We start from the raw sequence: 18,767 nt of genomic DNA on the forward strand, positions 1-18,767 counted from the left end.
TCTTGTTAAGCCCAGAAGTGGCAGGCCAAGAAAAATATCAGAAAGGCAGAGAAGAAGAATGGTGAGAAGAGTCAAGGACAATCCACAGACCACCTCCAAAGAGCTGCAGCATCATCTTGCTGCAGATGGTGTCACTGTGCATCGGTCAACAATACAGTGCACTTTGCACAAGGAGAAACTGTATGGGAGAGTGATGAGAAAGAAGCCGTTTCTGCCAGCACGCCACAAACAGAGTCGCCTGAGGTATGCAAAAGCACATTGGGACAAGCCAGCTTCATTTTGGAAGAAGGTCCTGTGGACTGATGAAACAAAGATTGAGTTGTTTGGTCATACAAAAAGGCGTTATGCATGGCGTCCAAAAAAAACAGCATTCCAAGAAAAACACTTGCTACCCACTGTAAAATTTGGTGGAGGTTCCATCATGCTTTGGGGCTGTGTGGCCAATGCCGGCACCGGGAATCTTGTTAAAGTTGAGGGTCGCATGGATTCCACTCAGTATCAGCAGATTCTTGAGAATAATGTTCAAGAATCAGTGATGAAGTTGAAGTTACGCCGGGGATGGATATTTCAGCAAGACAATGATCCAAAACACCGCTCCAAATCGACTCCGGCATTCATGCAGAGGAACAATTACAATGTTCTGGAATGGCCATCCCAGTCCCCAGACCTGAATATCATTGAACATCTGTGGGATGATTGGAAGCGGGCTGTCCATGCTCGGCCACCATCAAACTGAACTGAACGCAAATTGTTTTGTAAAGAGGAATGGTCCAAAATCCCTTCATCCAGGATCCAGGAACTGATTAACATCTACAGGAAGTGACTAGAGGATGTTATCTTTGCAAAAGGAGGATCTACTAAATATTAATGTCACTTTTCTGTTGAGGTGCCCATACTTTTGCACAGGTCAAATTTTGGTTTAATGCATATTACACATTTTCTGTTAGTACAATAAACCTCTTTTCAATCCTGAAATATTACTGTGTCCATTGGTTATTAGATATATCAAACTGAAATGGCTGCTGCAAACACCAAAATATTTAGAACTAAAAATGATTAAGATTAATAGGGGTGCCCAAACTTTTTCATAGGACTGTATAAACCCACTGTGAGATAAGAGAGTACTTGGTTATAAGTTCTCATCTCTAGGCAGAGGAAAGAGCAGATACAAAGTAATTATCACTCTGGGGGACCAGTCCTGTCCTGCATTATACAGACAACTCACTGATATGTACGAGCACTTTGTAACATTTAATTTCCCATGTGGTGACTCTGCAGGGAAACTGAACACTTACTACCAGGTTTCCCTAGAGAAAGCAGACCATCAGACATTTGAGAGCATAAAAATGGGACTGTGAATATATGCATATGTGCCTATTTGTAAGCACATGGTGAAGAAAAAAAAAAATCTGCACATCGTACATCACATTAGTGGTCATTTGAAGCTCAAACATCTCAGATCGAATTCAGTTATTTTATACCTTTTATAATATGCAAGTTCTTCCTGCAACATAAAGACTTTAGCTTTAAGTTCGTTTCTTTCATGTAATACATCTCTCAGTTCTTGTAGTGTAAACCTGGGCCGATTGGAGTCTTTAAGGTCAAGAGATATCTTCTCGGAGTCAAAAATACAGTCTTCAGGTATGGCTTCAGTCTACAAAAACATCAGAACACCCATCAACATGGCAGACTAAGCATTATTTCTCTCCAACTCAGACACAAATGTCTCTACAAGTAATATTGTGGGAAAGTATATTGTTTACCAATTATGGTCACCAGTGACTATACCGCTTTTAGAAACATTAAGCTCTTACCTTCTCTTTTTTCTCTTCACCATTTTGCACTGGTTCTCCTTTCAACCTTTCCCTCAGTTTTGCAATTTCCATTCTCATATTACCAGATTCTTGCTCCTTGGCTTGCAGATATGCCTCCAGCTCCACTTTCTGCTCTATTAGAGATTTTCCTTGTGCCTCTACCACTGTAATGCGGTGCCGCAGGTCATGATTAATCTTCATGAGCCGATTCTGTTGCTGCTGTAGCTAAAGTTTGCCCAGAAAGAGATATTCCATTTTATTTATTTATTTATTTTTATTTAAAAGCAGTCATACTAGAGTAAAGGGAGTCTCCCGCCACCAAATTCACTTTTAAACTATTTATAAGCTGCTAGAGGCTGTTTACATGTAAGAGTTTGATGCAGATTTTGACACTGAATTTGAAGCTGAATTTGGAAAATGTCCCTGTATTTTGTCTATTTTGCGTTAATTGGGCAGAACCAAATTCCAAAATCGTCAATCAGATTGACAAATTCCAATTCTATACTGACGGAAAATGTGTATTTTCCAACTCCCATTCATTTCAATAGCAGTTCTCAAGCGGAATCAGCCTGAAGTCAAATTCAGCACCAAATTCCAATGTGTGAACACTTATAACGTCCCTCAGCCACACGTTGAACATGTCAAAGTGCAGTCTTGCTGCTAAGAAAAATCAGTTTTTAAATAATTCAGTGCACCCATGGCCATGTCTACCAGAGCACCCATTTTCACTGTCCATCAGGATCCATCAATCCTTATGTTAGGGAATAGTGTTAAGTGGGACCACAGGCAGAAATGGGTGCTCTGGCAGACACAGCTACACCCCCACCCCAGGTACATGGAATCGTTTGCTTGCATATAGTATGAAAGCTGATTTTCTCAAACGCAAGATAGATCTAAAAAGGAACTTTAAAATATGCCACCAACAGCCCCAACAACAACACAAGCCTTAAGAAAGGCTATTCTTCTCCTACCTTTCGTCCTCTTCTCCACGCCACCGTTCGCCTACAATCCCGGTTTTTCTCGGTATGCAAATTAACTCTATCACAGCAGTGGGGACGGGTCCCAGTGCTCAAACAGTACTGGGGACGTTCCCAATGCTGCAAGAGAACTATCTCCAGCGCCGCCTCCATCGTCGTCAGCAGTGTCCTCTTCGGCCTCTTCTTCCAGCGGTGGCTTGTAACTTCTAGACCTCGGGCACAGCAGACTGCGCATGCCCACAGGCCATGAGAAAATGGCCGCTTGCACAGTATTGTAGGCGGACATTTTCTCGTGGCCTGTGGGCATGCGCAGTCTGCTCTGCCCAAGGCCCGAGGCCTACAAGTTACAAGCCACCGCCGAAAGAAGAGGACGCTGCTGACGAAGATGGAGCCGGAGAGAGTTTTCTCGAATCATTGGGGATGCCCCCAGTGCTGTGAGAGAGCTAATTTGCATACCGAGAAAAAACTGTAGGATTGTAGGCGAACGGCGGCACAGAGAAGACAATGAAAGGTAGGAGAAGAATAGCATTTCTTAAGGCTATTCCGACGTGGTACCTAGAAAAAAAAAAAATTGTGTCTGAGTGATAGGATCCCTTTAAAGAGGACTTTTCACCTCCTGGGGCACATGCGGTTTTATATACCGTTAGAAAGTCGACAGTGTGCTGAATTCAGCGCACTATCGGCTTTCATGTTCTGTGCCCCCGATGAAGAGCTATCGGTGCCGATACTGTAGCTCTTCACTGTCAGAAGGGCGTTTCTGACAGTCAGGAACGCCCTTCCTCACAGTAGCATCTATAGCGCTGTACTGTGAGAGCGGTGAGGAACGCCTCCCTCCCCTCCTGATAGTACTCATCGCCCCCTCTCACAGTACAGCGCAATAGGCACTACTGTGAGGAAGAACGTTCCTGACTGACTGTCAGAAACGCCCTTCTAACAGTGAAGAGCTACGGTACCGGCACCAATAGCTCTTCACCGGGGACACAGAACGTGAAAGCCGATAGTGCGCTGAATTCATTGCACTGTCGGCTTTCTAGCGGTATATAAAACCGCATGTGCCCCAGGAGGTGAAAGGTCCTCTTTAAGTCATAATCGCCCAGCCCTAGGAGAAAGCAATTTTTTTTATGTAACTGGTCTCATCAGCTGCATTGTTAATGTATAATAAATTAAACAACTCCTTTAATGAAAAATACTAATTACTAAAAGTCAATTTAGCAATCAAAATAGATTATTATAACATACAAGGTACCAGACAATAATAATATGTTCACATTGGGGGCCATAAAGGATATGTCAAATACATTCTGATCGGTTTCAAAAATTAAAATTTATTTATTTATTTTTTTTTTTTTTAATCCATCCATTGATTTATAAATGGGACTGTGGACATGTTATTACCCAATGTGCTGTCAAGATACACAACATTTGTGGGCTGGTTTTCCCAAAATGTAACAATTTATCAACCATGTGGATAAACTGTCTCCGATTGCAATCTTCCACATTATGCACCCCCATAGCTCCATTAAGTATAGCCCATCCACATTAGAAAATGTGAATAACCCCTGTAAAAGGCATTTAAGAAAGCATTTTATGCCATTTTTTAAATGCTATTTTAGTTTCTGCTGTAGTTTTTTTGAGCTGAAGCCAGAAGTGGATGTAGCAGGAAGGAGAACTTTATTTTAGGGCTCATATACATAACCGTACTAGCTATGTTTTTTAACACTAGCCCCATACAGGGCCCCTACAGCCCCACACACACACACAACCATGTATTTCCACATTCCTCTGCTCCCTGACATATTTCCTATTCATTTTCAATCCACTTGTGGCTTTAGTCCAAATAACTCCATAAAATGCCACAAAATTGTGGTTTTCAAAAAAAAAAAAAAAAAAATGCTTTGTGTGAAATCACCCTAGTCAAATTCATGTACAAAACAGAGAATTATCCCAGTACTCACTGCTTCTACATCTTCATTCTTCAGAACAAGTTCTCGGTCTTTGGCTCTTATTTCGTCTCTTTGTTTGTCCACTACTTCCTTCAGCTTTTTCATCACTTGTCTTTCTCTCTCTGACATGCCTAGAATTGCCACAGACAATAGTAAAAAAGGGACAGTTCATGGACCTTTCATACACTGCCAATAAGTGCTAGAGGTTGTGCTCAGAAAATACTCCAGGAACAGTTAGTCTTCTAGTATATGAGGATGTAATATATATATTATATACCAAAAAATTCCACCTAAAAGTAAAAAAAAAGTGAAAGTGTACTTTCTACATGGTAAACCAGACAGGCACCCATATTTCTCTCTACACACAAATAAGGAGGAAAGAACACGAAGTAACAAACAGCATATAGAAATGCAGTAAAAGCCTGATAATGTTATGACTAGCCCACCCAAAACTAAAGTTTGCCATATGCTCCAATCTCTATATACTAGACTAAGGACGTTGCCTGGGAACAGTGTGAATCAGAATTTGGTGAAATTTTTCTACTTGAGTTTAAGGAGAACTGTCGGTCACCGATAGAAATTGGTTGGATTGTACCCGACGCAAACTCCCATCCCAGCTACCAATGATGATTAGATAGCCTCTATCACACAGTTATAATGAAGGAGATCAGAGTGCTGACTGTAGACATGCAATCTCTTAGCTTATTTAGGACAATGAGGTGGGAAGTACAATAATGGAAAAAAATGTGTTTCCACTGGAAGTCTTATTTAAAAAAACTTTTAGATTATCACAATCTCACAATGATGACGCCCTCCCCATTCCTTGATTATAAGTACAAATGTATCTTGCCCCAAGTGATTATCTTTGTAACACCTTGTGATAATACACTGTATAATTTGTAGAAACTAGACTAGTATAGAATACTGCATTTAAAGGGGTTGCCTGGGCTTCAGTGGATTTTGAGACTGATCACCTATCACTGGAATAGGTCCTCAATATCAGATATGCAGTACAAAGTGCACAGAACTTAATGTTTCCAGCTCAAGTACAGACAAAATGGCTGATCAGTGGGGTGCTAGGTGTTGGGCCTCCACATATCAAAAACCCAACAATACCTAAAAAAAAAAAAAAAAAAATCCCTTTAAAGCTAAGGCCTCACAAAGCGGCCGCAGCAAAAAACCAACGCATCACAGCAACGCATTGCGGTTTTTCCCACAACGCTTTTCACAGAAAGTCAGCAGAGGAAACCTCTACAGACTTTCTGCTTCTATTATACCTACAGGGAGACAGCCAACATTTCTGTAGGTATAACTGACATGCTGAGATTTCCCAAACCGGGACGTGTATTTTTCTACAATGTGTGGATGAGATTTGCTAGACTCCTATCCACTTTGCAGTGACTGTAAAACGCTGCGTTTATGCCACAGGGGACCCAGCCTAAAGATAAAAATGCTTTTACTGTTTCCCCAGATACTCCGGTAATAATGAAACAAGTCCAGCCATATTGTTTAAAAGAAACCTAGAACATTGAAAATGCAATGCAGTCTGTAGGCAGTATGTTATAGAGCAGGAGGAGCTTTGAGCTGATTCATATATAGCTTTATGGAAAAAGATTTACTATGGCTTGTAATTTGTTTATCTATATCCTTGCTCTATGCTGTTAGGTGGTCCTAAGAGACATTGAGTCATCTCTGTAGTCACAGTCATACAAAAGGGTAACATCAATCTTAGTCAAGTATCCAACACTTTGATTGTGAAATAACCCCATAGCATCAGGCTTCCTCCACCAAGATTGACAGTTCCTTCAGTTTCTCATCCAGGTAGCCCCCTTTTCCCTTCTTTGTTCCAGACCCATTTGCACCCATCTTGGCCCAGTCTATTGACTTTTTTCTCATTGTTCCATATTATCCATTTCTAATCTTCTACTGTCCACTTTTCATACTTTTTTCAAACTCGAGCCGATGCTTCTTATGACGATACTGAAGTCGAGGCTTCTTCTCTTTTATTTGGGCCACCATTCCAGAGTTGTGTAATGCGCATTACATGGTGCTTGCATGGACATCCTTGATCTCGTTATTACGAAGCATGTGAGCCACCTCCAATGCTGTGTTCGTCATATCCGAACTGATAGATATTGTGAGGCGTCAACTTGCTGACTCCACTATTTTGACTGGACATCCACCAGCTTTTGAACGGATAAACAGACTTCATTTTGTATTCTTCCACCTGTCATGGCCCTCACATGATGCAGCTTGATCATTTTCTTGGCCGAGAGACTTCTATTGATGAGTTGGATTTTGCTGTCTCTCTTTTCTTGGGAAATCTTCATGGCTGATCCTCGATTTGAACCAGTGACCTTTCGCTTGGGAATTAACCTAATAAATACTGAACTATTAGGGAATGTGAGAACAGGTTGTAATTTGTAGTATAGAAAAAGAAAATGATTTTTCCATCACCAGGAGCAAACAGTAACAATGCAGTTACATGACAAGAATCTGCATAACTGATCATACACTAAATAGCTGCAAGTCAAATGTAAGTTTGAGATAGCCAAGATGACTGTCTACGAAATGATGGTAGTCTCAAATTCCAAGCTGCAGCAGATGGTGAGATATAGAGCATGAAAGTCAAAAATTCTGAACATTGTTACCCTTTTGCTTGCCAGTGTATATGTAGGGCTGCCAATCACGGATATAAAAAGTCATGGGGGGGGGGCAGTTCTGAGCATTAAAAGAACAGTGGTTTGAATGAACACAAAACAGGCTGAATCTTTTACCCCAAACTATACATCAATCTGCTCTGCTCCTCCTGCTCTATAATATGCAGCAGATTACACTATGCTTTTATGGGGCCAGGTTCACTTTAAGAAAATACTATAGCTAGTGCACAGCAAAAACAGGCTTGGAAATGATCAATTTGTGCCAAGTAAATAGGGCAATAATCTACATTCTATAACAAGTATACAGTACAGAAACCATTGAATATCAGCATTGCCTTCAGAGATGTTTTTGATACTTTAGCATACAGCACACTGTCACAAAGTTACCATGGACAATCCAGTTCCAAGTAAGAAGTTATAAATCTACTGGATCTTTGAAAATAGAAAATAGTCTATAGAAGTCTAAGTACTGTGTTTGTGGCTTGGGTTGCAGTGCTGTAATGTATACCACACACATACAGTACTTCATCAAGACAGAAGGCTTCAAGGAATATTCCACATTTGTAGCCTTTTTCTTCTACAACACAGATAAAAGAGACAATAAACTAAAGGAAGAGGTTTAATTGATGGTTATGATTAGGAGTCTAAAAGCTAGTCATACGCTTGGCTTGTCTGGCCAACAACTATTCTTAATGAAACCAGCATAAACATGCATACTTGGTTCAGCCAAGTATGTAGGAGTTTCAATGGGGACTTGAAATTAAAAGTTTGGGTAGTCTGCCATTCAATATGCCAGAATACACCACCTTTCCCAAAATGTAATAAATGGCTGATATAAGTCTAATGCCCCAGGAAGTGGGAATATGGCGACTTTTCAAAAAAAAATTTAACAGTTTTGGATTTGTTTTTAAGGGGTCAAAATGTAACTAAAACCATATAAATTTGGTATCCCCGGAATCGTAACGAAACACAGAATACAGGGGACATGTCATTTTGGTTGCACAGTGAACGCCGTAAAACCAAAGCCCGTAAGAAAGTCGCAGAAATGCATTTTTTCTTGAAATCCACCCCATTTTTAATTTTTTCCCTGCTTCCCAGTACATTATATAGAATAATTAATGGTGGCATCATGAAGAAAAATTTGTCCCGCAAAAATTAAGACCTCATATTGCTCTGGGAGTGGAGAAATAAGAAAGTTATGGGGTTTAGAGGGAGGGGAGTCAAAAACGAAAATCAAAAAATGCCATCGGCGGGAAAGGGTTAACTTCAAATACCTCTGTCCCAAAGTCACTATGTAAAGTTTCTCACAACACTGTATATATAGCAGCTCTAATACAAATTAACTTCAACACAAAAGTCTCACGTATTCTCTGAATTACAGCAAAAACAAGATACAAACTTACATTTCATATCCCATACCTTATACACAGTACGAAAACCTTACCCACGCCTGTATATACCCACTTCTACAATCACTGCAGACGAAGTCGCGGGTACCAGCTAGTGTATATATATATATATATATATTATTTTTTTTAGTATGGAAGTATTTTACATTGCTTCTATGTGATGATTCATACCCTAGAGACGTAACCTAAGGCACTACCTTTTTACTGTACAATTCTAAAAGCCCCTATTCACTGGACAGTTCACATAAATTATGTGATAAAACACATATTGTGATTGGTCAAGTCCATTGTTGCTTTACACACTTTCAGGCCTCTATAGCCGTGGCAGGACTCCAGCCTATAGCACTGACTCATCTGTATTTACCATCAGCAGGAATGGCTTCACTATTTCCAGCACAAGCTGTTCTATTCTAAGAGGATAAATGGACATGAGAGGTATTGCAGTCTGGAACACATGAATGTCTGTAAGAAGCTGTGCTATATTTAAATAGTATTTTAGTCCAGTGATTCAGTGGTGTTATACATTAGCAGGAAAGTCTGAACACTAGCCAACAAGTCACTGCCATTTTAAGCAATTTAACCCCTCAATACCCAACTTTAAATGGGGTACTGCTAGAACAACAACAACTCATCACTGATCTATAAAACCTCCACTGATCAAGTATGCAAGCTGACGCTCCATTCATCACTGTGGGACATATGAGAGAAATTGGGTGCTGATAAGGGGCCACACGGTGTCTCAGTGGTCAGCAGTGCAGCCTTGCAGCGCTGGAGTCCTGGTGTTCAAATTCTGCCAAGGGCATAAAACCATCTGTAAGGAGTTTGTATGTTCTCCCTGTGTTTGCTTTCCATCCCATATTCCAAAAAAGACATACTGATAGGGAAAAATGTACATTGTGAGCCCTATGTGGGGCTCACAATCTACATAAAAAAAAAAAAAAAAAAAAAAAAAAAAAGAAATTGGGTGCTGATCATTGGGCACCAACACAGCACGAATGCTCGATGTTGTTTTTAAAGGATCCAATGGTGTTACCATTACCTCCATGTGGCGTACAGCTACAGTCTCCTACCATCCAATCAGTGTGGACAGTGTTAAGCCTGTACAGGGGCATATGGTCTGGGGAATGGCTAACACACAGTTGCCAATGTATTCAGACATTTATAGGAGTAAGAGGAATGCGTTGTTCAATGTAGAGTTTTAACAAAACAAGTTCTCAACTGTTATCGTATGGGAAAAGTAGTTATGTAATAAAAAGAGACAATAAGGAGAGGTGACAGGTCCACTTTAGTAGTTATGCCCATTCTATTTAGCTCACCTTCATGCTTTTGCAAGTCTTCCTCTGTCAGATTTGCATCCTTTGGAGACTGATTAGAAAGTAGTTGTTTGTTCTCCTCCTGTAGTTGAGCAATTTGGCCAAGGAGGTCTTGAGCTTCTCCCCTCCAAACATCTTCCACCAGCTCAAGCTCCTGAAAGATGAAAACTTAATTAGTGAGACATTGCATTTCCTACTGTTCACCAGTGCAGACCTACTAGTACATTACAACAAGCAGGCATTACCCTTGTGTTTTAACTATGGAAAAAAGCAAAGCACTACCTCTACGGATACTTAAATAGTGAATTACATTAATATTCTTTAGAAATAATCATTAATGGCTAATACAGTCCAATAATAACCCGCAGAACAGATATAAAATTCATGATTCATGTTTTTCAGTGTTGTGACTACTACAGCTGAGGCACGTGGTTTTAAAGGGATTCTTTAGAAGGGCTATTCGTCTCTTACCTTTATACGTGGTCTCCGCCGCGCCGTTCCTTAGAAATCCCGTTTTTTACTGGTATGCTAATGAGTTCTCTCGCAGCAATGGGGGCGGACCCCAGTGCTCAAACGGCGATGGGGGCGTCCCCACTGCTGCCCGAGAACTCTCTCCAGCGACGCCTCCTTCTTCAGCTCCATCCTCCCCTTCTCTGTCGTCTTCCTTCTGCGTCAGCTCCGACGCCTGCGCAGTCAGCTCTGCCAGCGAGACACTAGTAGAGCCAACTGCGCATGCCGCCCGGCGGCCATATTTTCGAGGCCGCAATTGCGCGCACGCGCAGTACACTCCTCAAAGTCTTCACTAAACTAAGCATGCTCAGTAAGGTCTCCGACGCGCAAGTGAAGTCATCCAGGCTTCGGAGGGTCTGTACAGACCTTACTAAGCAAGCACAGTACACTCTGTTCGGCGAAGACTTCGAGGAGCGTACTGCGCGTGCGTGCAATTGCGGCCTCAAAAATATGGCCACCGGCCGGCATGTGCAGTCGGCTCTACTAGTGTCTCACTGGCAAAGCCGACTGCACAGGCGTCAGAGCTGACGCAGAAGGAAGACGACAGAGAAGGGGAGGATGCAGCTGAAGAAGGAGGTGTCACTGGAGAGAGTTCTCGGGCAGCAGTGGGGACGCCCCCATCGCCGTTTCAGTGCTGGGGCCAGCCCCCATTGCTGCGAGAGAACGCATTAGCATATCGGTAAAAACCGGGATTTCTAAGAAACGGCGCCGCGGAGACCATGTCTAAAGGTAAGAAACGAATAGCCCTTCTAAAGGCTATTCCGACGTCTAAAGCAGAAAATATAGCTATTTAGTGGTGAATCCCTTTAAAGACATGGTAAACCCTAACACACTATTGCCCTACAGCTGTATCATGTATGGGCACCCTACAACTATTGACTGATAAAGTAAATAAACAAGGCTCCAGGACCAGATGGTTTGCACCCAAAAGTTCTTTGAGAACTCAGTTGAGTCACTGCTGTGCCCGGTTCTCTATAGACTAGTACAATACGAAAGGACCTGCATAAGGCAAATGTGCTACAACAGCATGGCACTCCAATGGGGTTAAATAACTTCATACAATGTCACTCAGTTCTTTCTAAGGCCAGAAGGATCAGGGCTGTGGAGCCAGAGTCAGGACCAATTTTGGGGAGTCCAGAGGCCGCATTACATTTTTTCTGGAAATTTAAAAATACATATTTCATAATTTTTGATTATTTATTGCCACGGAGAAGTATAAGGTTCAGAGTAATGGAAATATATCATATATAGGGATAATATTGCTAAGAGGTCACTATTTATGTATGAAAACCATTACTATAACTCTTCCATGTACAAACAGCAAGTTTAGGGTTTCATTTTTACAGTGGTCACTGTGCGGTTAAATTCTACTTTTGGGGTCAGCACAAGCACAGTGATACCAAATTCATATAGTGTTTGTTATATTTTAAATACCTTTATAAGGGTATGTTCACACAGTTTATTTGCAGGTGGATTTTGACGCGGAATCCGCCTCAAAATCCTTCTGCAAGAATGGCTCCCAATGACTTTGATGGAAGCCACTAGTAGCTAGTAGCGGAAAAAAGAAGCGACATGACCTATCTTGCCATGAATTCCATGGCTGAGTCAGCCGCGGCGTCCGCGGCTTGAGACACACTCTTATTTAGGCCCATTCAATGGGGCCTATCAGGAGCGGGATGCCGCTATGGAATGCTGATGCTGCATCGGCATCCCGTCACGGCTAGCTGTGCGGAAAGTTCACAAGGCAGAAAAGGTTTCCGCCACCTTTTCCTCCATGTGAACATACCCCAAAAATGCAAAAAAATTATTTTAATCATCATATTTTGACACTTGCAACTTGTTAATGTTTCTATGTATAGAGCTATGTAAGGTGTCTTTTGTGTCTTCTGTGACAAAAGATGTAGGTTTTATATATACTATTATGGGGAATGGTCTGTGGGACGTTTTGATCACTTTTTATTCAGTTTTTGGGAGGCAAAACAGTGATTCAAGCATTTATATTTTTTACCTCTACAGTGTTCAATGTATGGGATAATTATTTTTATATTTCCTGACATGGTGATGGCTAATTTATTTGGGCTTAAACCCGCGGTCATTAGATAAATAATAATAATAATACATTTTATTTATAAAGCGCCAACATATTCCGCAGCACTGTACAATTTATAGGGTTCAGATACAGACAGATACATAACAAAGAACGTCATTTCACACAATGGGACTGAGGGCTTACAATCTATGAGGTAGAGGGGGTGACACAAGAGGTAGCAGGGGCGGCATTGCTTATACAGTGTTCAGACAATTTTGTAATAGAGGTTACAGTCATTACACAAACAAAACTTTGTGAGCCGTCACTAGTCGTGTCCTTTAACATGTGGATAGAGCTTGGACAACTATGTTAGGCTGAAAAGGCATCAAGAACCGAAGGGTTAGCATTAGGAATTGTGATAGGCTTGTCTGAAAAGATGTGTCTTTAGTTTGCGTTTGAAACTGTAGAAGTTGGGAGTTAATCTTATTGTCCGGGGTAGAGCATTCCAGAGAAGTGGTGCAGCTCGGGAGAAGTCTTGTATATGAGCGTGGGAGGTTCTGATAATAGAGGATGTAAGTGTTAGATCATTGAGTGAGCGGAGAACACGAGTTGGGTGGTAGACAGAGATGAGGGAAGAAATGTAGGGAGGTGCGGCATTATGGAGAGCCTTGTGGATGAGAGTGATAACTTTATATTTTATTCTATAATGAATAGGCAGCCAGTGTAGTGACTGGCACAGACCAGAGGCATCGCTGTAGCGTCTAGACTGATAGATGAGCCTGGCCGCTGCATTCAGAATAGATTGTAGAGAGGAGAGTTTAGTGAGGGGAAGACCGATTAGTAAGGAGTTACAGTAGTCAAGGCGAGAATGAATCAGAGAGACAATAAGTGTCTTTAGTGTATCTCTGGTAAGGAAAGGACGTATTCTGGAGATGTTTTTGAGGTGGAGGTGACATGAACGTGCGAGTGATTCAATATGAGGGGTGAAGGAAAGGTCTGCGTCAAATATGACCCCGAGGCAGCGGGCATGCTGCCTAGGAGTTATAGTAAGGCCTGAGACTGCAATGGATATATCAGGGACAGATCTGTTAGATGGTGGAAACAGTAGTAGTTCAGTCTTAGAGAGATTTAGTTTCACATAGAGCGAGGACATGATATTAGAGACAGCCACTGGTGTTCTGTATGAGTGCAGGGGTGATGTCACGGGAAGATGTGTATAATTGGGTGTCATCAGCATAAAGATGGTACCTGAAGCCAAATCTGGCGATGGTTTGTCCAATGGGGGCTGTGTAGAGAGAAAAGAGCAGGGGGCCGAGGACCGAGCCCTGAGGAACCCCAACAGCAAGGGAAAGAGGGGAGGAAACAGAGCCCGCGAATGATACACTGAAAGTGCGGTCTGAGAGATAAGAGGAGAACCAGGATCATTTGCTACGAGTATTTGCATGCCAAGTCATGCGTGTTGTGCAGTAGGACCTCCATGGATTAGAATGGCTTTTCCAGCACATCCCACAGACACTGAAATTGAGGTCTTAGAAATTTCGAGGCCAAGGCGACACCTTTAACTTATTGTCATGTTTCTCACACCATGCCTGAGCTATATAAGTGTAAAGGAAGTGGGTATATCTGGTGTATGTGCAACAGTGGGAAATGTGATTGCTATTATGACGTGCCACCTGCCTAAATATTGCTTTAGACCACTTTATAGCTACAGTAATCTCTAATGGCAGTGCATTCTTTCAGAAGGAAAATAAGCTCTTCCATACCACAGAAATAGCTCAGGAACGGAGTAAGGAACAGGACAATAAATTCAAGTGTCCCTTTAGCCCCCAAGTTCCTAAAATTTAAATTTGATAGTGTACCTGTGGGATATGCTGGGAAAGCCATTCTAATGCAGGGAGAACTTATGCAAGTTTCACACCTGTGTTTGGGGACCCAAAAAAATGGAAGCCCAAACTGCTTAAAAAGCATTTATTGGCTCTTCATTGGAGAGGGGTTCTTCCCCCCTCTCAAGCCCCTGAATTAATAGCCCGAATTACAGATGTTCAAAGATATTTGATAGCCTCCTTTAACCATAGGGTGAAGGCCTTTGATGTGATTTGTCCCCACTGTGATATTTACTGTATCAGGCAAGGTGTTCGAAGCCCCGTATATGTTCTTTACCCTTGTCTTTGTTTTATATATTATGTGTTCTTGGACTCTACTCTTCTTTATTGCATTGCTTCTCTTTGTTCATGTAACTGGTTAATTGTTACAATGGATTTTATTCCTGGTTTAGCCTCACTTTGTAAATGTTTAAATACACTTAATAAAAACTACAGTAAGGGGGCGTTCACACTACTGTTGGATTCTGTCAGCAGTGTCCGTGGCTATTGTCCGTACAATGGACATCAAGACTCCGTTATTTTTAAAACATGGAAGTCTATGCGCAACATCCAAGTGGATGGTTATCAGTTGCTGTCCGTTTGTGTTCGTTATGATAGGGGTTTTGGTTGGTTTTTTTTTTGTTTTTTTAAACGGACACCTTCTCAACGGAATCCAACAATAGCATGAATCCTCGGGTTCACTTGGGGAACAGAGAAATGGGAACCTAATCCGTCTAAGCCATAGACTATAATGGGGTCTACCAGGTTTCTGCCTGAAAAATGTGAAGACAAAAGTCCTACTTGAGCCTTAGTACTTTCTCTAGAAAAATGTGCATATTATTTGATCAGAATTAATATTAGATTTTTAGTAATCATAATAAGTATTGTGATATTTATAATGTCCTGTTCAGCAAGCTGGGGGGAGGCAGCTTTGTCAGTTTGATAAGGAATACAGGAATTGAGAAGAAGAGACAGCAGGTAAAGCTACTGAAACAGGGAGATGGGAAACCTTTTTTTCCGCTCACATTACGGAAAAACAGCTTTTTTTGTTGCAAATTTTGAGCCAAAGCCAGGAGTGGATGAGCAGAAGGTAGAAATATAATCAATTCCTATATATTTCCCCTTCCTTTTGTAGCCATTCTTGATTTTGGCTCAAAAAAAAAAAAAAAAAAAAAAAAATTGGGTTGATATAACAGCAACAACTCAACCCTTCAGATTTACTATAACACACACCAGAAATCTGCGCCAGTTTATAACTGTCATATTGTTATTTCTGGTATAAGGGACCTCCTGTGGTGTGCCACAGCCTCTAAATAATTCCTGACACCCATTCTGACACAAACTATGTCATAAGTCTCCCAAGTTAAAAAAATACATACTACGTGGTACATATTATTATTAGAATGCCACTAATAAGAATATAGGTATACTGAAGAATACCAGCCCAAAACTGCAGAATTGATATGCTTGGCTTAACCGTTGGGCTACTGAACTAACTCTAAAATGGTGCTATGGAATATTTAGAAGCTCCTGGGTCCCAATATAAAAATCTGTAATAGTGCCCCTGCTTACCAGGAGTTATGTATAATACTGGTCTTCAGACCCCCCTCCTAACCACCAGGGCCCAGAAGTGACTGCTACCTCTGCACTCCCTATAGCGAAGTCCCTAATGCTCAGATTAGGGTAACCCTTGGCATAGCTGTCTATAAGAAGGTCCTCATTTACTGGTAATATTATATATTTTGGTCAAATTTACATTTCTTTTGTCATCTCCCTGATCTACCACTTTTGTTTGGCATGTTAACAGTTGAATCACTTTTTGGCAAAAAAACACAGCAGAAAATAACACAGAATTTTATAGTCACTGCAAAGTGGATTCTAGCAAATCCCATTCACATGTTGCAGAAAAATACGTGCGGCAGACACGTCGCGGTGTTGGAAATCGTAGCACGTCAATTATACTTATGGAAATGCCAGCAGTTTTCTGTATAATTGAAGCAGAAATGTGCTTTGCCACCTTGGTTTTTCCGACAGTGTTTTTTCGATGCAGCCTGCTACGTGGGGCCTTAGCCGTAAAATAGATCAGATGAAAGATTTACTACATTAAGGCAGGTTATATTCTTATGTGTATGGCAAGTTTTACAGAATGGGGCTAATTCAGAGTGGTATTGTGTAAACACTGTATTGGTGAATTTGGTGCAGGTAGCACACTATACATCTTCATAAATATGTCTTCATGCAGGTTAAAATGTAATGAGTATATGTGTAAGACACGTATGTGTAAGTGTGTGTGCAAAGAGGATGAGTAAGAAGCATATGTTTGCGTTGTGTAAGAGTTTGTAAGGGATGTGTATATATGTGTAAGGGATGTGTGTTCAGTATAAATGTATAAGGCATTTAAGTGTGTGCAGCATACATGTGTTTAACTATGTGTAAGAGATGTGTGTAGAAGTGTGTGCTGTATATACGTATATAAGTGATGTGAGTATAAGTGTGAGCAGTGTATACATGTATGTAAGGGATTTGTGTATCTGTAAGACGTGTGTAAAGTTTAACTATGTGTAAGAGATGTGTGTGGAGTACACATGTATAAGAGATGTGAGTAGAAGTGTGTGCAGTCTATACGTATGTAAGAGATGTGAGCATAAGTGTATGCTGTATTTACATATATAAGAGATGTGAGTATAAATGTATGCTGTATATACGTATACAAGAGATGTGAGTAGAAGTGTGTGCCGTGTACACGTATATAAAAGAGATGTGAGTAGAAGTGTGCAGTGTATACGTATATAAGAGATGTGAGTAGAAGTGTGCAGTGTATACGGGTATGTAAGGGATTTATGTACATGTGTGTAAGGGATGTGAGTAAAAGGCACACGTGTTTATGTCTGCATAGTGTACAAGTGTTTGTACGGGATGTGTATACAAGTGTAAGGATATGTGGATGTATAAGTGAGTATCTAAAGTGACAGACTGCTTGTGGTGGCCTTCTGGGTTTCACTGGCACCCCTGGCTCTTCCTCCAGGACAATGCAGTGACAAACAATTGGGCAGGGACATGCCAGCAATGTGATGTGGCTCAGTCATGGAGCTCTGTGCTGACTGCTCCACACTGAGCCATGAAGAGATCATCTGTGGTGACAGCAGAAACTTCATGTGACTGTGACTGCAGGCTTCCTAGAAGTATCTCTGAGGACAGCCCTGACTGCTCCTGTGCCTCTGTCCTCACCTTCTGGTGCTTCTTCTCCTTCTCTATCCTGTCCATCCTCTCCAGCCTCAGTCTGTCCAGTTCCAGCCTCAGCTCCTCCATCTCTGGGTTGATGTTGCTCCTACTGACCAGGACTTCCAGGATCTCCAGGACCCGCACAACTTTGGGCATGAGCCGACTAATGGCCTCGCAGCCATACTGGTCAATGACTCTCTCAAACTCCTGTCCCACTGCTGATGCGATGTCATAAACATCCATGACTGTCAGCTCGGCCACATTCTTCTCCAGGGCTGAGGTCCCCTCCATGACTTCTCCCCTCCTCCTCCCAACCTCCTTCCTGCCCTCCACACAGCCGCCTCCCGTAGAATAGCCGGGGGAAGTGCGCTCTCCTCCCGCAGACAGCTCTCAGATCCTGTGCAGCTCTCTACACGTACAGACTACATAGTCTCTGAAGAACAAGCTCGTCCCGGCCTTCTGCTGAGGAAAACTGCCAGCGCCAGGCAACTCTAGGCAAGCAACACGCGATTTGGTTATATGACACCAGAGGGCGCTACTGCGCATGTCCAAGCTGGCAGCTCCTTTAACCCATTCACTGACCCATGGGCTATAGATTTTAGGATGATGGAATTCCACATTTTTTTATAAGGAATTATTATGTGTCTGCATGTTTAATAAAATATTTGTATACAGGAGATTATTGGTAAATGCAATAGGTTTCAACATTATTACAAATGAAACTTGTTTGTTCAACAGAAAATATACCTGGGTATGGAAAGAAGTATTATAGGGAGGGAAAAGGTCAGTCTGTAGAAGAATAAGGCTACATTCACATTTGCGACGCACAGCTTTTTTTGTGAGCCGCTTCCAGTTTTATAACAATGGACTCCATTACAGTCAATAGGCCTATCGGGCACCGTATGTAACTGCTATGTTTACCAGGCCAGCCGTCCATTGTTCTGGTCCCTGATGAGAGCCAACACTAATGTGAACTTGACATAAACCATGTTCAACAAAACCTAGTTTACTGATAAAATTAATGTCAG

At 41.6% G+C, this 18,767-nt stretch overlaps 1 protein-coding gene across 5 annotated transcripts in view; it reads right to left on the reverse strand.

Annotated features, from left to right (window-relative positions):
• RILPL1 (Rab interacting lysosomal protein like 1) overlaps positions 1-18,247 on the reverse strand; it is a 33,907-nt gene extending 15,660 nt beyond the window's left edge. For 3 of the 5 annotated variants that reach the window (XR_012716111.1, XM_075274253.1, XM_075274266.1), the window contains exons 1-5: positions 17,746-18,247; positions 10,120-10,270; positions 4,747-4,865; positions 1,815-2,039; positions 1,482-1,654 (exon numbers count right to left, since the gene is read on the reverse strand). Coding sequence is in view for 4 of the 5 variants with exons in the window: in XM_075274253.1 (XP_075130354.1) it covers positions 1,482-1,654; positions 1,815-2,039; positions 4,747-4,865; positions 10,120-10,270; positions 17,746-18,030 (953 nt within the window). In the remaining variant the exon portion in view is untranslated. The remainder of the gene's footprint in view (positions 1-1,481; positions 1,655-1,814; positions 2,040-4,746; positions 4,866-10,119; positions 10,271-17,745) is intronic. The other 2 variants (XM_075274275.1, XM_075274281.1) reach the window with 1 other exon arrangement.
• Positions 18,248-18,767: the final 520 nt, after the last annotated feature.

This window comes from Leptodactylus fuscus, chromosome 1 (assembly GCF_031893055.1).
Source record: "Leptodactylus fuscus isolate aLepFus1 chromosome 1, aLepFus1.hap2, whole genome shotgun sequence".
NCBI classification, from domain to species: Eukaryota; Metazoa; Chordata; class Amphibia; order Anura; family Leptodactylidae; genus Leptodactylus; species Leptodactylus fuscus.